A 23,100-nucleotide genomic window follows, 5' to 3' on the forward strand; every position below is an offset into this window, starting at 1 on the left:
AGAAATGAACCTAAAACACGTTGTAACCCCTTACCAAATTTTTCCACCACAAAATATTGCTCCATATTTTGAACTTATTCAAACAAGTGATCCCGTATCTAGCAAACAGAGATCTACCCACCACAAGTTATTATCTGTCTAGATCAAACGTTTCGAATCTCTCGCGGGGTAACTAGTACCGCTGCTCGGTGTACACTTGACTAGTACTCGTAGGATTTGAAAAGATCAAAGAGGGGACTCAGGGCTGTTTTGCATCCGCTATATTTACCTCGGAACGATCCGAAATGCACGCAGCCAGAAATAGCGGATCTCCGCTCGCTCGAATCTTATTTCGATCCTGTTTCAGATGATTTATTCGTCCAAAACGGGGCAAATTGGGATCGGCGGGGTTTGTTGTTGGATTGTTCACACGTGTGTCTTTAAATTATCCAGCTGCTATATTTCAGTGCGGCCATGAACCCAACCGACCATGAGTGACGTCATCGAGTATCGGGAATTGCAACAAATCATGAGTTCCTAATTTATTTCCTACCTATTTATCTGGCTATGTTTTCGGCACCGTTGTAAATATTGTGCTTTTCCCCGCCCTATCTTTACCTCGCTCATCGACTGATCGGGTTTACTTAATAGCAGAGTGCAGCAATTATAAACAGAAATTTCATTCCGCCTGCCTATGTGAGTGTGTGTGCGTATGAACGAAACGCTCGCGTAGGTATTTAGGATGGATCTTCCCGCGACTTGCCGATGCCCGCCTCGAGACGACTAATATCCCAGCTCGGGCAAAACACATGCAATAACTTTATTTTAAGAATACAATAATAAAATTTCTTTTATGAACTCCTGCCGGTCACTCCCGGGCAATTGGCTTCTATTCACGTAGTAGTGGCCCAGGAGGGATGGAATTATTAATAATGGCGTTCGCTCAGCTCCACAGAGTGTTCCGGGTATCTGGGAAACTGATCACTCGGCTCAGTACAAAGTACACATGCATGGGTGGGTTGCTGCCATTGGTTTCCAAGTTTTGGAAGCTGGATGAGATAAATATTTTCTACTAGAACAATAAATAACATATGAAGTCTGCTAGTGGTGTGTGGCGGCTATTAAATGAATTTGGCAGATGTTGTATTGTTTTATGCACCACAGGCGCATCCCAAGTTAATATTTAATGTTGTCATGTTTTTTTACTCTCTCGCGAGAATGTCGGTCACTGCCTAGAGCAGAATCCTTGCCAGATAAGGTGTTGATTACTTACATAGCGAACGTTGACAATCGGAAACCTATTGCATCCATCAAGCCGTAAATGAAAATATTGTAATTAGGACTTTGAGCCGCCGTCATAAGCTTCCTCAGTGGGCACTGGAAAAGACAAAGGTCATCGTTGACACCCCAGCCAAAGACAACACTGATGGGTGGTTGGGTCAATAATGAAAGTAGCGCTTGAAAACACTCGAACGAAAAGCTACCATGTTCTGGTGGCACCCCCGCATTCACTACACATACTGACACAGTTTGTGTGAATACGTTTTCCTATGGCTGTACGAGCGAAGATAGCGTGATTTACCTTCCGCCCTCTCCTCCTTCCTATCCACAATTTAAGGCAGTGTGCCAGCCAACTGGGGACAAAAGACAATGTCAAGTAACATTCAGAAGGCTTCTTCGATGGCACTTTGCTTTGCTGGGAAGGAGGCAGTGATGGACGGGAACGTTGCTGTGTAAATGATGATGAAAGCAGTAGTTTACAGCAAGCATTGAACGTAGAATGGAATTTATTATGTTTACATAGAAAAACACATTTTTATTAGCTTTGGGTTTGGAATCAATTTGAGATGAGAAATTTGCATTAAAGATCGTTGTGTCATGTTTGGCAGCAAGCAGACCTTCTGTAATCATATTTCATACATCGTTTCTAAGGCATCCATGCATTTTGGTTTATATTTTGGTTTATTCTTTGCATGAGTATTCGGTTTATTGCTATCATAAAGCGATGCAGTAGGTTAAGGAAATGCAACGGAAATTTGTGAGCTTTGCTCTTCGTCATCTGCTTTGGAGAGAGCCAATAAATCCTCCTAGTTACGAACACCATTGTAATCTTACTGGTCTTGGGCTGCAAATCCTTCAAAAGCAATGTTTACATCCGATTTACTTACCATTACCAATTCGTCTAAGACCGTTATGTCCTTTGGTGTATCTAGAATTGGCCTTCAGTTCATTCGATCCATGGAAGTTTGTCGCCAGTTTCACAAGACATGAAGACTTGTCAAGTCCCTTTGAACTTGTTGAATGTTTCGTGTTTCACTCGTCGGTAACTGACACCAGATTGCTGTAAGTTAGACTATATCTTCAAACTAACACCAAATTGGCGGCAGTTGGATATTAAATTCAATCAGTTCACACCACATATGTGAAAGCCTAAAGCAACTGGCTGGTACTGAGTGATATCTCGGTTAGTCATACACAGAAGCTCTGGATCGCTGACAAGTATTGGGAAGCGAACTCTATCTTTTGGCATAGGAGCCAAACACCTGTACTGCCTATGATCGTAAGTCAGTACCTTAGATAGAAAATCCCATAGAAAACGGGACATATAGGCGATCATGGGTAGTGCAGGTATGCAACATATATTTTTCCAAAAGGAAAGAAATGGATGAAAAAAATTGCGCATGAGGGCACAACACCTAACAGTTGGATTTGAATATTTCGTGTTTCACTCGTCAGTAACTGATACCAACTTGCTGTCAGTTAGGCTATATATCCAAGCTAAGACCAAACTGGCGGCAATTAACATGTCATGTCAGTTTATTTGGGCTCCAGCATTCGCGCATCATATCCCGATCAGAAAGACATAACAGAAAGCTATCAAATTTATATCTCATGTTGATATTTATTACTCACTGTGTTATCTTTGTGATATCCCAATCAGCAAGGTAAGCAAACATATATCAAGATTATATCTTCCGGTGATATCAGTGGACTGCTAATATGATATTAATGTACGCATATAACGATGATGTTATAATAAGTTATACATATGTTCTTTCACAATTATCTTTGAACGCTAACGGTAAACTGTAAAGCGGGCAAATGACCATATGGTTAAAGCTCCAATAAACAAATCAAACAATCAACTGTGAATGATTGTTACATTACACAAATAACCGTCCATTTACTAATACGCTGAAGTCTCTTTTCATGCGTCGTTATTCAACTTTTTAAAGCAAATTTTCGAAGTTTTAGATGTAACTTGTCAGTAAGGTGTTTGACTTACTTGGTTGCATTTTGATTATAAGATTATGTACTTTCTGAGACACTCGTATGACACACAATTTCGAATATGGGGCTAATGATTTCAATGCCTTTATTCAAAGCGTAGAGTTATCAACAAGATATTTTAAAGTTTATAATTTTCATATAAAAGTTATTTTGAAAAAGATGCAGGAAGTATCAAGCACTCCAGATGAAATAATAAAACGCGAATTGAAATAAAAAAGCATTTTAAAACTATTTGTTATGGTTTAGTCAAATGGTTATATGATTAATTTTCTTTTAATCAATTGTGCATATTAGGGATGATCCATAAATGACGTAGCATTTTTTGAGTGATTTTTAACACCCTCCTCCCCCCTCGTAGCATTTCGTCACAAACCTCTAAATACCCCCCCCCCCTGGTAATTACGTAGCTTGACGGTAACTCTGCCCCCCCCCCTTGTCCCGTAAATTTTTAAAAATTCTATTCTATTTCCCTTTAAAAAAGCTACGTAGCATGAAATGACCCCCTACCCCCCCCCCCCGGCGTCACACATCATCACAAAATACAAAACTTCCCCCTCCCCCATATAATGCTACGTCAATTATGGATGATCCCTTACGAAAACGAATTTTCAGAGCTTAAAAACTTTCTGTATACTGATTTCTACAATATCGATGTATTTTGAGGATCTTCGAGGATCTTCAGGCCGATTTCTCCAATTTATGCGGGTTATTCATGAACAATTAAAATTGGCCAGTTGGTGCGTTCTTCGAACTACCAAAGCGTTGCATTTTTTTAAACTTCGCATAAAAATGTTTGAGTTACTTGATTGTTATATCTTTTCATTCCACGTAAGATAAGTTTGACATTTTACGGTTGAACTGACAATTGCTTTGAATGCGCAATGTTCTAATGTTTCTGCTGTATTCGATGGTTTTCGTTCCTCTAAAAAAAATCATCGAGCTAGCAAATTTTCGTAATAGTCAAGATACTTGATTCATTTTGTAGAAAGTTAAAACAAAATAAGGGACCTGTTCAAATTGTTGAAATATTAATATTTGTTAGTATGCTGCATAAAGCTGGCCTAGAAATCTCTGATTATATACATATCCCAGCTGGTATTATCGTTCGCTGTTACAATTTAAATGAATTTTAAATAATGCTTGAAGTAGCTAAAAACTTGTAAAAATATTGAATAATTCCCCTTAAAATAAAATAAAATTTAGAATGGAAAATATATTTTAGAAAAACATGAAATATTCTAGAATTCGTCACACCGAAGAATCCTCAACAATTTCTCAAATTTTCAGATTATCTGTTATAATATCCGCAGTTGATAGATTGCATTTGTATTTGTGGGAATTATTAGGTTGCGATAATTGTACTGACTTCATCTTCCCCATATTAAAAGTGCTAATAACAAAACCTCTTGAAATTTCAAAAAGCAATCCTCAAAACTATGGTATTTGAATATTTGAATTTATTCGGAATCACAAATAATATTTGCCGAATTCTCCGTTAAATAATGTACGTAAATTATCCACTCAATGTTACCACATCGCGTCGACATTATTACTAGAAATCGTGTAAAATATGTTAACTTACAAGAGAAGCGCCGATGTACACTATTCAGAATCTAAAAATAGCCACTTTCCTAATCTGCAAAGATACCATAAAGCTATTCAGTCTATCGTAATTTAGACAGCTGTAGTAGTGAGTAAAACTGCATGAAAACAAAGCGTATGACATAAGGAAAACAAACAGTCCTTAGGCTTTGGCAAAGTTCAATGTGTGCGTTCTGGAAACAAGATGCATCTATAATCGTTTTGGTCTTGACGGATGCGAGGAATATTATGCTAAAATTAAACATCAGTCGATAGCAACGTCTTTGGTTCATGCAGGAAACATCCACATAAAACTCAGAATACCCAGGTTCAAATCGCTATAATCCACAAATAACCATCATCGTGTCATATATTCGTAATAACCAATCAGCCAGCAGGTATGCAATCATTTGACCAACCTATAAAAAGCTTTTGCTACATGAAGCTTTTTGTTGCCAAACGAAAACGCCTTAATGTATGCTATATTTTTCTATTCTATTCTATTTTTAGATCTGCACGCTAAATTTGTTGATACTATATAATAGGTAATACAAGCTATATTGGCCCTGGGAGAACCTAACAAAATTTGTTATAATTCTGATAGAAGCCTATCACAGGTTGTCATATTTTTGATATATACTAGAAGAATTTTTGTTATGTTTTCTGTTATTTTACCAACTAACAAGACCAGAGTTATTACACAACTTGTTATCATAACAAAGTAACACAGTCAGTAATAATTTTGCTATTTCTTTCTGATCGGGATATGCCATACCTTATGGCATATGATCCTTACCGACCGACCTATAAACAGGTGATGAGCGGCCACGTTGTAGGCACGATATTTTTGTAGGACTCATCAAATCGCGAATGTTTGTGGTGCTTGATATTGTGAGACGAACTCCTTTCCTAACAGTGATAGTTGGCGACAAAGAATACGGGAGAGCACGTTGTAGGTGGCGTGATGTGATCGCTAGGTGGATGCGGCACTCCAGCTTATCACCTTTTTTATAGACGGGATATACTACTCCCTCCATCCAATAAAAAGTCCTTTCAGATCTTCCAAATCACACAGTGGAATGCTCTTGCAAATGTCTTTTTTACGTGTTTCAAGAGCTCTCGTGGCAGTTGATCTGACAATGGCAATCCATTTTTTATCCCTTTACCGTCTTTCTCTTCGGAATCTCAGGTAGTTTTGGTGATGGCAATTTTTTATCGGTTGTGCGTATCCCCAGGCCGTTAGTAGCACTGTCGTGGCTTTATTATTCCTCAATCGTTCGATCTCTCCCAAAGTTTCAGGTTGGTCGCGTTCTTGGAATCTGTCGTCGACTGCGTGCGTCCCAAGGCTGATTCGTACGCTACTCTCATCATCTACTGATTCATCATTCAGCGACTTTTATGTGCGAGCGCTTCACCTTCTCGTAGCATTTCCATGCGCTTTAAATCGCGGCACACCTACTTCATCGTCTCATTATTCCGATCTTCATGTCAGCGTTTTTTTCGTTGGAATACCGATTTTTGTCTATTCCGCGCCTTTCTGTATCGTTTCTCGTTTGGTCCGGTGCTGCAGAATCCTCGTCCTTGCTGTATTCTTCTCTTCAACACACTGCTGAAACTCGCCGTTAAACCAGTCATTTCGTCGATTCGGAACTCTTCTACCTAATACGGCCTCGACAGTGCTACCTTTAGCGGTTCGTATGTTGCTCCAGGTGGCCTTGTGGATACCTTTGCGAAAGAAGAAGGTTAGTTATTGGAGAGGTGTTTCGAGTTCCTCTCATCAGAATCCGTCGCTAACTTAGTGATAGAACTAAACTAGTGCTGGATTGACGCTAGCTCCAAAAAAAAAAACGAAAGCACAATTTGTGTTTCTGCGCCAACCCCTAGTACTGCTTGATATACCGCAAGAAGGTGTTTCGGACAACCTTTCCTTGGGAGGCTTCGAAGTTCGCGTCATTGGACGTTGTCGTGTCTTGTCCAGGGATGCCAACGGTACCGGTAAACTACATTTTTTTCGGTATATTTACATTTGCACAAGCCGTACAGCAACGCATCATTACAGCTCTTACCAGAACGGTAGCCAAACCGAGTACATTTTCCCGTACAGCAGTAGAATACATTTTTGTTTTGCTGCTGTACTCCGACTGATCGGCGAGAGTGAGGCGTAGTAAAGTTTGTTCTCTCGTTTTGTACATCTTTCTCTGCGTAGTCAAAGGGAGAGGCCCGCACACGAAAGCGTTGATGCCGGTCGTGTCGTAAACGAACCGCATTCATTGTCGTCGTTTATGATTAAAAATATTGAATAGATTAAAAATATTAAAAAGTGTAAAATGAGGACCGCTGTACCTCGCGCGTCTGGTGGCTGAACTGGGGGCAGTATTTTTTTTGTCATGTTACTGTTTTGCTTACAGACTGCCGTACAGCGCTGGGCATCCTGCACTAGCGAACGACAGCAGCGTCGAAAGAGAAATGAGAATGCAGGCAGAAATATTACAGCCGCAGAAAAGGTGGGCATTTTGCATCGGTCTATCTGGTCGTTTATGTTGCCGATGACAGGCTTAACATTCCGCCGCAACATTTCTTACTGGAACGCTCCATCTGCGCATAAAATGCAGCTCTTTGGTCTTCGGGTAATGTACGGTGACAATGATGTAGTTGAAGAAAGGGCCTTTGATCCCACTGCGCACTCCTTTGTACTCATCACATGCCACTTGATCACGCATTGGTTCATCTTGCTCAGCATTATAAATGCGGTTCCCAATGTGTTTGTTGTGCCCCGCACAAAGATCGCCCTCCATACAATAATCGAACAAAATCTGAAAAGTTGCCCGAATTCGATCAAATTCACCTTTGGATAATTTTTTGACGCTAAATTCTTATTCGAAGTTTTTTAAAATATATTTTTAGTTCGATATTTTGACATGTAGGGTAGCTCAAAAGTTCAACATTTGCAAATATAAGGTGCCATATATCTGAAAATTTATTTTGAAAACATGAAGTAAAGTGAATTTTCAACATAATATCCTTATGGTGTATTGTTGATAATTTCGAGAGTCATCCATAATTCACATGACGGACTCTAGGTAGTACCACACTACCATACGTATCCTTTAGAATTATGATAAAAAATCACATTTTTCATACGACGGGGAAAAGGGGGAAAACCAGACATAGCGGTTGGGTGACGTTGTGCACCGGGGTGATTAGCTGTAACTGCTCGATGCCCGCTTTTACACACCTTTCTGCTATGCTACGACTTCGGCGTTGCGAGTTGGCAGATTGTTTTGCAGGATGCAGTCGAACCCGAGCAAGCCAAGTAGTTCCATGATCCAAGTTTCTAATAGTAGTACTTGTTTCATCGCGTAGAATAAAATAAATTTACCGACGCACGTGAGTCATCCATCCCCGGCCAGCATAGCATGATGAAAGTCTAACAGCATGTAATTGTCGTTAGTTGTAAATACACAACATTTGCTGCATTTAGACGAGTTTGATTTCATGTTACATATGTTTTTCTATTCTACTTCATTAATCTGTACTTTTTCTATTATTGATGTATACCAAAATAGTATCGGTCAATTTATACAATCTAATCAAGCTCTACATTTTTTTTCTTTATTCGGCATGTTATGATTTCTTTTATTAGTATATCTCTACTATGCGCTATGCTCATATAGGTACAAACGCTCGTGGCCTTCGCGATAACACAAACCTAGACACAAACGCGACCATGCAATTGCAATAATCCACATATACTTACGCCCGCGATTTCGCCTACATGAAAACCTCGGTAGTTTAGTAAACGTGGCATCTTTAAACTTCCGAACGCGGTCTCAAACATTAACCCACCACTCGCGCGATCATGAAACGGTCTCGTCCGAAAATTTTACCAGTCTGGTCTTATGCTTTCAGTTGAACCAATCAAAAAAGTGACGCTCATATTTACTAAACAACACGTTCCATGGTGACATGACCTGGAACTCAAGTGATATGAAGAAACGGACTACCATCTGTACCATACACTAAAAATTAAGCATCAGATTCACGGTCCGCGCGCGATCAAACAAGAATACACGCTGCATCATTATAAAATCAAAATTATACACGCGAAGTCACATACACGTGACAAACACGTTAATATACAAATGCTTGAGCCATTCGCGACCATCCCCGGCACCTACACCCGCGATCTCGTAAACATGATAACATACCGGTGATAAAGTGAATGTCACAGCTCCTATAAATTTTCAAACGCGGTCTCAAGCGTGAACCTAAAAACTGCCGCACTCGCACGATCATGAATAGGTCCCTTCCAGATGTTTCTATCCTTGATATCAGCAGAATAGGTCCATGCCTTCAATTGGATCAATTAGCAAAAGAAAGTTCTCATATCCACTGGACACCACGTTATATGGCGACATGACCGAGGACTCTAGGGTAACTTACTCCCTGTCAAAATGTGAATTGTACACCAAAAACTAACTATCAGAATGAAGGTCCGCGTGACCATCCAAGAACGCACGTGTATATAGGAAATGCACGGTTACAAAATCCAGTCTTGCACACGCGAAGTCAAACACGTTAACATATGAACGCTTAAGCCTTTCTCGATTAACAACGCACACCTACGATCGCGATCGCGCAAACTTAATAACATCCCGGTAATAAGGAGAACGTTTTAGCACTCACAAAGTTTCAAACGCTGTCTCAAACACGAACCTACAAACGTCCGCTTTCACGCGCTCATGAATCGGTCACGTCTGGAAACCATTACTCTCTGTCCTAATAACTTAGGTTCATACATTCAGTAGGACCAATAAAAAAATATAGCACATATTCACTAGACAACACGTTCCATGGCGACATCACCGGGCACTCTAGTGATATGGAAGATCTCACACTCTTTTAGCATCTTAGCAGTAAACCAAAATATAAAGTATTAGATTCACGGTCCGCGCGCGATTATCCAAGAACACACGCGAATATGCGAAAGGCACACGGTTATAAAATAGAATTCATACACGCGAAGTTACATACACGTTAGCACACGCGATCGAACACGTTAACGTACAAGTGCTCGAGCTCTTCGCGATGATACACGCGATCGCGAGTCCATACGCCCGCACATACCTGAATTGTACAATGAATATCACATTCAGAATCCCGGCCCGCTACAATTGGCCTAATGCAGTGTTTTAGTGGGCGACATTGCCTTTCTCGTCTGCAAATTGTAGTATATGATTCTGACGGGGAGCCCTTCCGAGAACCTAGCTCTACAGCTCCAGTAGGACAACTCTCGAAAAAAAAGATGTGAAAAAAGTTACCAGTCAAAAGTTCTAATTGCTAGTTTGAAGCCTCAGCTACATTTTAGGTTCATTTGCACCACTCATTGGCAGCGCTAGGCGACGATTTGCAAACCACTACGTTTTTCCATCCTTTGTAGGGGTGTAGGGGTAATTCGGACCTCCCTACGGGGCAATTCAGATCGTCATTTCTCTTGAATTTTTTTCCTTAGGAAGCAAAAAAATGCTTTACAAAAACTTTATCTGGTATGTCACAGCTGTCGATTGGCGGTCCATGTATTTTCTTTGCTACGGCTTGTGCAATGGTGTGCGCAGCCGCAAGCCGTTGAACGATAGTTGACGGAATAGGAGGTCCGAATAGCCCCGTACGCTCATATCGCACAAAAGTGGTGAGCCTCGATCGAATATGTGTTTTCATCCAAACAAAAATTATTCCATAAAACAGGAGCCTCATGCTTTCCAAAACACCTTTTCACTTTTATTTGTTGTTTTAATAACGGTTTTTCCATTATAATGATTTTTGTTTTGAGAATGGCAAAACAACGAAACACGTATCTCCATTCTACAAAGAACAAAGAATCAAATTCAGCTCTCAAAATTAATGTTTCAGGATAGTCAGATGGTCTTGCTATTTTCTGAGAAATCGAGGGGGTCCGGATTACCCCCACTAAGACGCCCCGGGTCCCCCTATCCATTAAATTACGTCATATTTGTTGGTACGAAAAAACAGGGGGATTTTTTGTCCACTTGAGAAACAGCCAAAGTTCTTTCAGCTAAATGGGGCTTTTTCCTGCTCCAATTTTTATAAATTCGCAAAACTTCTCCCTCCTTTCCTTCCTTCGTTAGACAGTGGCATGAAGCTAAATGCGGTTAAAAAAGTTTTTTCGTCAATGTGCTGCTCCAAAAATTACGTTTTTTTGGATGCATTCAATGTTCTAAACTTTCCGTTCGTGGTGCCTGTTATGACGAACATTTTACTTAGCTTTCCACAATTACAGATTGCATGCCAAACTGCAACATTTTTGCTAATTTCCGGTACTCCAGTAGGAAAATAGTTACAGCTGATGTGTTGCAATAGTGTCTTCCATTTACGTATTTTAAAGTGAAATTGTAATGGAATTGGAAGAAACAACGGCAGGCAAACGAATGAATTTAATTCCTTAGTCTCAAGGATAAAGAAAATGGTCAAAATATGATATTGCTCTCTTCAAACTAGCGTCTATTGCCTAAGAGCTAATAAAATATTTTTTCACTGATAACGACGTCAATATTTACTACCTTGTTGATTCGACGTCATCACAGTAATTCATGTACAATTCGATTAGTATAACGCGAATATAATATTAAAAATAGATATGTCGAATCTATCAACGTCTCTGATGTAGAAAACAAGCTTGTAAACCTTTGGACTAATCTGTACTTGTCAAAAACATCATAACTTAACGCAGGATGATATACCTACACGAAAGTGAATCCGCTACTGAGATCAATTCAATGGCTGCGTCATATTTCAGGTTTAACTCTTAAAGGTCATAATTAATCACAAGAGATGTCGATGTGAAAATTAGCGTCATTCACTAGTTCGTATCGCGTTCGTAGTACACCGACTGTCTAGCTGTGTGGTAAGCATGTAGTCGCTACGATGTTGTCAATGGCTCAATAGCCACGACCCAGAATCCTCAATGAAAGCGTCGATTAGAAATGTCATTTTTACACGCACTCACAGGCAGCTACCTACCGCCGTGACCGACCAGTTTCGATCCTTCACTGCTTGTGTCGTCAGTGTCATGGTCGTAACTGTGTTTGCCTTTCCTCCCCTACTCGATGCAGTTCCGTCCTGATGCGTTGTCCTCTTCGAAGCAAGCGGTCCCATTACGATCACAATTGCAATTAATCGTGAGGTAGTAATTCCCTTGCCCGATCGACTAAGGCACGCGTTATAAATAAAATTGTAAATTCACATCGTGCTCCGGTGCGGCCCGGCTTTCGACGACGAACAGGCTGCAACTCTACCAGCTTGTCGTTTTTAAAAGTATGGCTAGCAGTAACGCATTTGCAGCGAGCTGTTTAAACTGTTCGCAACTAACAGCTGCACTCGATCGCTTCTAGGCGATCGACGTTGGCAGTGAGACTTGGTGGGTCAGCTTTGACGTAAATCACCACCGCAGCTGGTCATTGTCCTCCGCACACTCCCTTCGGATCACACCCTCGCGATCATCAACCATGACTGGGATTGTGAAGAGCACAGTTCCTCTAGAAACTAGATTTCCAATGTCTTCAGATTAGTATCGTTCCACTTGGAACCGACCAATGCTAGGAGAATGCTTCAATACCGTGAGTCAAAATATCGAGCAAATAAAACAGCCGGCATTCATCATCGCCACACGCTAACAGATGATCGTTTACTTCTGCATCTGGAAAAGGAAAAACGGGTAGTCGACGTAGTTGGGCTCTCGACGATGACGTTAATCCAATTTTCCTTTGTTCCTCTAGAAGCAAATTGAGAAATACAACACACAGGCCACGGCACAAAGTTCGCTTTATTTTGATCGTTTCCATTGAAGGTTTAGTCAGGATGATGACAATCATTGTTTCGCGATTAGTTTTCCGTTGTCTTGTTCAAATGTCTCAAGTTAAATTTGATATTGATTTTAAAGTAGTTGATGACGACTGCGCAAGTATGATAGTGCGTGCGTCACCGGAGAGTGCTGGGTCTGCTTAGTTTGTGGTACCACTATAACGTGCGTCAACCACACGCATGTTGTCAGCCAGATATTAGTAGTCATTTTCAAGCTTGATAATTAAAACAAATTTGAACAAACACTAGCGCGAGCTTTGCTAAGTGAGCACGTGTGCTGTGCGCGCAACTCACCAGAACCAGCATCGTTCGGTCGAAGGTTGCTTGAGTTGCCACTGGCGGCGTACCGGGGAGAAATTTCCTGTGTAGCTTAGGTAGTGCTTGAGTGAAAGCAACACTTGCGTGATGATCGTGGTGAAAAGGGTATAGATGATGGTACGAGCGAATCTTTCGGACCACAAAATCCACCTGTTGCCCCAGATCCGCACCGGTCTGGTGGTCGTAAATTCTTTGCTAATGCGGCGTGTACGAATCTTGATCGATGAAAAATCCCACCTGAAATGTTTGGAGACAAGTAGGGCACATCGGTGATTAGGGACGGTCATGGACGCGCAATTTATAGTTTGGCGAGCGTTTTGTTCGATGGGAGAACGGTCGCTCGGTTCGCTGAATTTACTCAGTCAGTTTGTTTACATTGCAGTGGTTGTGTTTTTGGCAGGTTGCCTGCTGTTTTCGACCGAAAATAGTTCTGTAGAATCTGATTTAGGAGACGGCTAAATCCAATCCGAACGAGAAAGGTGTATTTCTATTCACTTTGTAGCTTTTAAGTTACGCGACTGGATAGATCACGACTGGGAGTACTCTATCATCTGAGCTAGTAAATATTTGTTTTCGGCACTTGAGCCAAAGACCACTGTGAAAGGTGTGCCATATCGCTTTGATGTCGTTTCGGTGTCGGCTAAGAACAGTTTCAAGGTCAGGCTTATGCAGAATACATTTTCAATTTTAGAGCACAGTAGTGGTTGTAAATTTGGTGTCAATAATGCTCTACGGTAAGAATTAACTGCGTAGTCTGACTAAACGAAAAGTCGAAATTCCGCGCAGGAGTGGAATATCAGCCACATTCAGTTTTTTTGTTTGCCAGTCGTTTGTTGAGATGCTGCCGGGGTCTGGAACGACCGCTAATACCAACCAACTGTTCGTAGTAACCGGCTTCAACTTTACGCCATCGTAGAAAAACCTATAATCCAATTCCATCCAAATATTGTTGAATATTTATTTATAAACATTCACTTCAGCCCAGGAACACATACAGAGGTAATCCACCGAAAAAATATACAGTTACTACTCGCTTGCTATTCTCCCGCTCGACATTGCCAGAAACGCCAGTTCTGAGAAGACACGTCAAATCGGGCAAGCAAGTCATGCACAGGGGGAAGACTTACATACTTTTTTCCCTATCGAATACATCCTCCCAGGATGATGTTTTTCTCGCGTTAGCTGGCAAATTTCAACCGAGAGACCTACCCGATTGGCATGGAATGGTCGGATTAGCAACGACCGGCGGCTCCGTATTTTTAGAACCTAGCGTAAATGCGCGGCGAGACAAAATACGCATTTTTCTGTCGTGTTTTGTGTAGAAATAAGTACGATATGAGAAATGATAAATAGCCTCACAATTGTGCCTACATGGTGGTTGCCCAATAATCGGCCATTGCCCGCTATCAATTACGCAGTAGGTCGCGTGCAATTATTTTTTGTTTATATTGTCCGAATTGCCGTTTTTTAATGATTAATCATAAACTTGTGGCAACAATGCACGCTAACCGGGGTAATTTGCTATGTCACGAGGAGTCAAGTGTTGCCAGCTACCATAATATTGAATTAGTTGGTTTAGAATGGATTCGGGTTCAAAGCTAAACCCTGCTCTTTAAAACAATATGTAGGTCACCAGCAGCACAGACAAAATGCGAATATCTATCTGAAACAGAGCAAAATGTGGAACATCAGCTTGGCTGGTTATAATATGGTTGCGGTTACTAATTTAACTCTATTTATTATCTACTTACAGAGCTTCCAGCTGAAGAGGGTAAGTGATTAATTTTTTATCGTCTAACAGTGGAAGAGAGCTACCACCGACAGCAGTAGTACTAGCGAATGCAGCAGAAGCAGGTGCATCATTTGAAACGTCCGTGGAAGCAGGGTTGCAAACACGGTCTAATGGTGAATTCATACTTTCGGAATACAATGTATTTAGAATGGATTTTAAGGCAACGATGTGGTTAGAGTCATGCATCGTTACGAGATTTGCCATATATCACATATCTTACCCATGCGTAGTGTAGCGATTACAGTTTCTAGAGCAACCACGATGGTATATGAGAGGTCGGAATGGCAGACCATGCTTCGTAACACTCTCTTAATTATATTAGAATGCAAAAAGTCGGCTATAAACTTCAAGTGTAAAATTCGGACACCGCTTCTTCCATGCAAGAGGCGGTTAAAAGAGCCTTTTGCTTAAAAACCAGATAAAAAGACACGGTTTTTACAGATCAGTTTTTCCTAGAATATTAATGTTGACTGTCACATTTCTCTGTAATTATTTGTTTTTATTTAGTTTTTATACTCTATTAGTACGAATTTGACGCTGGAAGTTTTGACCCGCATTTTTATTTCTAATATGGTTTTTACAAAACATTACATTCCTCCCTCTCTCCTTTCCGGCGTTTAATTTTGGACGCTCATATATGGACTATTAAACAGGGCCGATGTAACACTTTGCCCGAGTGGGTTGTAAGATTCGAAGTGATTTCTACCCGTAGTGACGGAAGTTCAGACATGGCGTGTGTAAGCGGAAATGAAAATTTCTAAATAATACCTTGTGGCTATTTGGAAACTCCCTTTGTTAACGAGTTATATGACCGACGGCACAGCGAAAATGTGTTTGTTAATTGCTGATACTTCAACTGTTCCACAGCTAAGTACCAATTACTGCATTCTTTTAAATTTCGTTTCGTTCCCTCCGATAAAACTTTTTTTTCACGGGTACTGAAGCCCGCACGACAGTCTTGGCTAATGGGATGCTATCTCCGACGATCGACATCCCCTTAGGCTCAATGGAGGTCGATTTGAATATTTTTCTGATGGCAGAAATAATGCTGATAATTCTTTCGATACAAATTATATCCATATAATACAACCAGCCCCTGTTTGGTCTACTTCCGGACCAAAAACATGCTATTTAACATCATCGACATATGTGTGACCTAACTAAACATCATTCGGTCGTGTATGAATAAGTATCTCGTCTACGTACCTGACCGAGCAGTAGAGATTGATGGTGTAGTCTCCGACAAGGGTCTTAATTGCGAAGTATGGCGTTGTCTCCTTCAAGAACCCTTTGCTTCAGTCAGAGAAAATTCTGGTTTGCAAGCAATTTCGTTCAGCAAAAATCTACGCTCCCTTGTTCAGTGAGAGCGTCTGACAATCCGATGTGGGAACTGCGCTTATAAATTTTTAAAAGAAGAAAATCATTTTCTCTCCTAAGCTTACTCGTTAAGAACTGAGTGTGTCCCTTGATGGGTTCTGTTACGAAACCGAACTAAGTGTCTCCTGGTCTCGATAGTCTTAAAATCTAGCAGAACATGGAACACAAAAAACTCCATTTCATTCATTTATTTAGTTCAACATAAATTTCATGATAACACTGAATCAACAATTTGCCTCCACAATACTCGATTTGTAGCTGCAGCTCTCCAACGTCGGTTGCGCCCAACACTCGCCAAATCACGTTCCACCTGGTTCGCTTATCGTGCTCTCTGCGCTCCTCGCCTTCTTGTACCAACCGGATCATTAGCGAACTACATCTTTGCAGGATGTTGTCCGGCATTCTTGCAACCCTGCCCACCATATCCTTCCAGCTTTGGCCACCTTTTGGATACTGGGTTCGCCATAGAGTGCATCGAGCTCGTGGTTCATCCTTCGCCGCCACACACTGTTCTCCTGCACACCGCCAAAGATCGTCCTTAGCACCCGTCGCTAGAAAACTCCTTGCGCTTGCAGGTCCTCCTCGAGCATGGTCCAAGTCTCGTGCCCGTAGAGAACTACCGGTCTTATAAGCGTTTTGTACATAGTGCATTTGATGCGGGGGTGAATCTTTCTTGACCGCAGTTTTTTCTGGAATCCATAGCAGGTCCGACTTCCACTGATGATGCGTCTTCGGATTTCACGGCTCACGTTATTATCAACCGTTAATAAGGATCCTCCACTACCCCGAAGTTATCCCCGTCGATCGTAACGCTGTTTCCTAGCCGGATCCTATCGTTTCCGGTTTCGCCTACCAGCATATGTTTTGGACGCATTTACCACCAGTCCGACCTTCGCTGCTTCGCGTTACAGGCGGGTGTACAGGTCTGCCACCGTTCCAAATGTTCGGGCGATAATGTCCATGTCGTCCGCGAAGCATACAAATTGGCCGGATTTCGTAAAGATCGTGCCCCGGCTGTTGATCCCGGCTCGTCGCATCACACCTTCCAGAGCGATGTTGAATAGTAGACACGAGAGTCCATCGCCTTATCTCAGTCCCCATCGAGATTCGAATGGAGTGGAAAGTTCACCCGAAATCCTTACGCTGTTTTGTACACCGTCCCATCGTTGCTTTGATCAGTCGATTCAGCTTCCCAGGAAAGCTGTTTTCGTCCATGATTTTCCATAGCTCTACGCGGTCGATACTGTCGTATGCCGCCTTGAAGTCGATGAACAGGTGATGCGTTGGGACCTGGTATTCACGGCATTTCTGGAGGATTTGCCGTACGGTGAAGATCTGGTCCGTTGTCGACCGGCCATCGATGAAGCCGGCTTGATAACTTCCCACGAACTCATTTACTTTAGGTGATAGACGACGGAAAATGATCTGGGATAGCACTTTGTAGGCGGCATTCAAAATGGTGATCGCTCGGAAGTTCTCACACTCCAAATGGTCGCCTTTCTTGTGAATGGGGCAGTTCACCCCTTCTTTCCATTCCTCCAGTAGCTGTTCGGTTTCCCAGATCCTGACTACTAACCGGTGCAGACAAGTGGCCAACTTTTCCGGGCCCAACATGGCGAGTTCTGCTGCGATTCCATCTTTGCTAGCTGCTTTGTTGTTCTTGAGCTGTTGGATGGCATCCTTAACTTCGCTCAACGTGGCAGTTGGTTCATTCCCTACCTTAACTGCACTGACGTAGTCAAATCCTCCGTTGCCTTGGTCATCTGTACCTACATTCTCCTCGCCGTTCAGGTGCTCGTCGAAGTGCTGCTTCCACCTTTCGATCACCTCACGGTTGTCCGTCAGCAGGCGCCCGTCCTTATCCGTACATATTTCGGCTTGCGGCACGAAGCCTTTGCGGGATGCGTTGAGCTTCTGGTAGAACTTCCGTGTATCTTGAGAACGGCACAGCAATTCCATTTTCTCCGTTTCTTCCAGGCGGCGGTTTTTCTCCCGTCTGCTGCCTCCGCCTCTGTTTGTATCGTTCCACATTCTGTCGGGTTCCATGCTGCAGCATGACCTCTCGCGCTGCATCCTCCAAAACCGCTCTGCACTCCTCGTCGAACCAATCGTTCCGTCGTCTCCGTTCCTCGTACCCGACAATGTCCTCAGCTACGTTGCTGATGGCTACTTTTACTGTTCTCCAGTAGTCCTCTAGAGGGGCCACGTCGAGCTCTCCCTCGTCCGGCAACGCTGCCTCGAGGTGCTGCGCGTATGCGACATCTGGTTGCTTCAGTCGCTCCAGATCGTACCGAGGCGGCAGTCGGTACTGTACATGATTAATGACGGATAGTTTTGGGCGCAATTTAACCATCACCAAGTAGTGGTCAGAGTCGATGTTAGCGCCACGATAGGTCCTTACGTCGATAATGTGGGAGAAGTGCCGTCCATCGATCCGGACGTGGTCGACGACGAAAAAACGTGGATTGAAGTTTTCTAAAAGCTGTTCAAAGGTTGTTTTAACAAAATATAAAATTTCTTTCGAACATTAACAAGTCTCAATTTTACATTTGGATTACTACTTGTAATGAACTTAAGCAGTTCATCTGTCTTTTTACCAGCAATAAGCAAATTCGCCAACTCTCTTCGACTAATATCCATATTTACTAGTTTTATTTAAAACGAATAAAATCAGAAACCTTTTTTGACAGTCGTTTCACTTATGCAAAGCTTGCTGCGATGAGAGAATGATATTTGAAAGTGGCTTTTTTCATAATACAACGATATGTGTGTAAATGCTTTAATGCGTTGAACCTGCAAAACTACAAACTTTAAATCTAAATTGCAAATTTTAAAAAAATATCGTATTCGCCAATTTTTGCTCAAATATACTAATAAGTATGGTCTTTCATGTGGTGGAAACAGAATTCAATTTTAGGTGCCCGCATCAGCGATATTGAGCCTTGAAATAGGCTATTTTTTTAACGAAAAGTGTCCATAACTTTTTAAAGAAAAAAATTAGACCTTCGGTGTCTTGGAGAAAAATACTCGGCTTAAAGTTTTCAATAAGCTGTTCAAAGGTTGTGTTAACAAAAAGTAAAAGATACGAAAGTTATACTAAAAAAACGTTTTTTTCAGGAACACCCTAATCTTTTTTTTTAAATTTCTTGTATAACAAAAACTAAAAGAGATAGAGCTTTAATATGTTCAACAAATTTATTCAAAATAAGTTACTTTACAACTTTGTGGAAGACTGTGGAGCTCTATCTTTCATCAGTAAAAAGTTTATTTTCGTATTTTAGATAAATTAGAACCACTCTAATAACTATTCCAATAAAAAGAAGCATCTTCTAAAGTACACAAATTCATCCTAAGACATGATACGGCTAAATTATACAGGTTTGTCAGAAAGTAAAAATTCCTCCTAAATTAGCGATCTGGACCACTGTGCAGTGTCTAATGCAATGTATTTCTCAACCAAGCTCAATGTAATTGTGTTTTATTGCATACTTTTCTGTTTTTTTTGTGAATGGAACAGTAAAGCGTATAATTTTAACAATGAGACAAACATATTTGGCATTTTCGCACGGAGTCTTGGAACAATTTCGGACGTGTTTTTTTAAATATACATTGAAAGGGAATGTTCGATGAAAAGAACTGAAACTGTTCAAAAACTTAGAATAGTAAAACTCTGCCTAACACGGCAGTATACTTAGGAAACATTTTTAGGAGCTGTGCATATGACCTGGTTTATTACGATGTATTTCACTAGATTCCAAGTGCCATGACATTCTGGTTATATACCAGATGCTTTTATGATTCAAAGGTTTTTACACATTCTTTGTGTCCGCTGCTAAGAAAATTGGTGCAATCCAGCCATACAGCGAGTAAAGATATGTAACACCATGGTACTTTACTATCTCCTGACACGTATTTTATTCTCCCATAATTTCCATCTCTTCTTTTTTAGTTTTACCTTTATGCCAAGCCTGGAAAAGACCAAGCTGATGATAAAATGGATGTCGAACAGGATTTGTCATCGAAGACTCCGACTTTTCGTTTATTATGCACAGATTTTCTAGTGGATCAAGGAATTGACACAGAAATATTCAGCCACTACAAATATCTCGAAAGTCCGGCCAGATAAGCATAGAATTGTGATATCCTGTTTCAAGCAAGCAAATTACATTACGAGCAACAAATCGTTTATGTAGAACTATCGAATCCACATACCCGCTTACAAAGTAGAGATCGACGGTGCGATTATTGATTTGAGTTGGTTTTGTGTAGATCTACTGAAACACGGGTATGGTTGTTTGAAGGAACCCTTGCTCCAGTGAGTGATGATTTTTAACGATAATTGCACAGGATAGGACAAAATTGTATGTCTTCGAACTCGTATCCACTGACTTTGGCGGGACCGATTTGCCTAATTACGTTTTATTCGACATGGTTCGTTTGCCTGTTCGACGACTGTTTGTATCGTCATGTTTTGCAATAAATGAGGGCAAACGGGCCATTGTAGCAGTGAGACCCGGTGGCAATTTCGCTAATAATTGTGAGGATGTGCTGATTTTATTTTATTTTTTGTAGCAGATGAACCACTGCAACCAGTATCCAAATCTATTCTGGAAGGTACATCTGTTGATAGCAAAGATAAAAAAAATACCATTCATTGATTGATGCGAACTGTGCTAGGCCAATAACGGTTTCTCTAGAATTTATTTGCTCTAATCTAGCCAAAATATGTCCATCCAATCTGTACAGGCAAGTGATTTGAAGCAGATAGTATAAGCTAAGCTTCCCATGCCTTAGCTCAAATGGTAGAACATAATTTAGGAAACTGAATAGGACAATCGTCCAAGCAGCTAGTCCTTCTTTGAAGCAAAATTTAAGCGCAGATGATATTTTTAATACCACCGTGTGAAAATTTGCATCTGCATCAACGAAATTAGGAGAAGATCAATCGAAAATAGAGCATCAGCACAGCCTAAGGTTATATTTATATCGTGTAGACAAATTGATGGAATTCACTGCTTGGGCTTGTTTCGTAATCAAGTTAGCGATCGATTCGTCGTTCCTATGCTATGCTGTTCCGATTACTGCTTTGATTAGTTTGAAATAAGGAAAATTATAAAATGGCACTCTCTTCATGACCCGAAATCTGTAGTACTGAAATCTATTACGAAACGTACTGTACTGTTAGTTGGAACAACGAACTTGTTTTTACGTTTCTAATTAGCTTCGAAACCTATGAATCGGGTGTAGTGAGAAGTGTTTGAAAATGAACATACATAAGTTGATTAGAGATTGAATTTATCGCGATGTTCTAATAATGATAAATCAGTTAATCGTAATGATAGACTCAGAATCAATGGATACTTTTAAGTCAATATCAAATCATCAACATCTCTCACCGTTTCAATCTTGCAGTGAGGAATCGCAGGCTCCAGTTATTTCGAACAACAAAGGCGAAACGACGGCCAAAGCAACCGTCTATGATTAAAACTGCATCAACGAGTCTATCTTCCCGCTTCGACGTCATCGACGACCGTCATCGGTTGATTATATTGTTTCTAGCACATAAAGGAAGTATGCCGTGTAAATAGAACTCGAAAGTAGGTGCTCACTTTTATGACTGTGTACAATTACGGCGTTGATGTTTACACGCCTGCCTGGGACCGTCTTCAGCGTCGTCGTAGTCGTCAACCTGCGTTTCTTTCTTTCATGAATCGTAAAATTCTGATCCGCATATAAACAAAGTATAAATCAATGCGGCCTTTTTTTTGCTTCAACGCTTTGTCTGGAGACACAACCAGACCTGAGCCTCCCAGTTCACAACCCGTTCCTCGGTGCACACATATAACTGAGTAGTAACCGGCGAGAGCACATGTTTATGTTTACGGTGAGCCGTTCCGCTGCATACTTCTACCACGTCGACCGACTTGCTAGCACCTCAACAGCTGCTACTATTGCACTCAATAAGGTCCAAATTCGACCTCTTTCTGTACCAAGCTTCGGTGCGGCTTCCTTGCGATTCACGTTTCGTCGCGGAAGCCGATTGAGTAAAGTAGAATCGGTACCGGGTAAATGCTCCATCCCCAAGTTGTAGAACGGTTAGGAAAGGAAACGAAAATAGATTCGCTTTATTCCTGCTGCCATCGTATACACGGTAGTATAGCAAAAAAAAATAACACTGATAATAGCGCCATCGAACACATGCAGATAGCATACAATGCGATTGGGCAATGGCCTCATGTCGAGTATGGGAGAATACATATTAGTCTACGGGCGTGATTGGTTTGCGTATCGGCTGGCAAGGTCAAAATCCTTGCCAATCAACCGCGTCGGACGACTTCGATGCGGAATTGAGTCACGGGATTCGCCATGGGGGAAAATTATCTCTACATTAGATTAGACTGCGTACTATGCTGTTTGTAGAAACATACATATTTCGTCTCGTGTGAAATCATTTTGAAAAAAAAAATGATGGAATTTAATTATGTGTTTTACTTGATCAGGGTTCTATCGCATCATTATCACAACGGCTTTCTAATTAATCTTTTCGTTAGAAACCTTATATTTGTAAGTATATCTATACATACAGGTTCATCCACAAGCTGATCGGGTTCCAGTAACGTTTCCAAGCCTATGCTGCTGCTACTGCTACTGTTGTCTATAATGGAGCTTATCGATTCCAACAGGTTATGTGCCTCTATTATATTTGTACCTAATAATTAAAACGGAGGGTAACATTTTTTAATCAATTTCTTTTTCTTTCTTTCTTTGTATTTAATTGCGGCTCTCTAACAGGTAAAACAATCTGGCAATTAGTCCTGGAACAGTTTGATGATCTGTTAGTTAAGATTCTCCTGTTAGCTGCTATTATTTCCTTTGTAAGTATG

At 41.1% G+C, this 23,100-nt stretch overlaps 1 protein-coding gene across 4 annotated transcripts in view; it reads left to right on the forward strand.

Moving 5' to 3' along the window:
- The window catches only part of LOC131692421 (calcium-transporting ATPase sarcoplasmic/endoplasmic reticulum type), a 108,710-nt gene that overhangs the window by 56,623 nt on the left and 28,987 nt on the right, over nucleotides 1-23,100 (forward strand). For all 4 annotated transcript variants that reach the window (XM_058979460.1, XM_058979461.1, XM_058979458.1 and 1 more), the window contains exons 3-4: nucleotides 14,801-14,818; nucleotides 23,009-23,091. In XM_058979460.1, coding sequence (XP_058835443.1) covers nucleotides 14,801-14,818; nucleotides 23,009-23,091 — 101 coding nt within the window. The remainder of the gene's footprint in view (nucleotides 1-14,800; nucleotides 14,819-23,008; nucleotides 23,092-23,100) is intronic.

Source organism: Topomyia yanbarensis, chromosome 3 (assembly GCF_030247195.1).
Source record: "Topomyia yanbarensis strain Yona2022 chromosome 3, ASM3024719v1, whole genome shotgun sequence".
Lineage (NCBI taxonomy): Eukaryota > Metazoa > Arthropoda > Insecta > Diptera > Culicidae > Topomyia > Topomyia yanbarensis.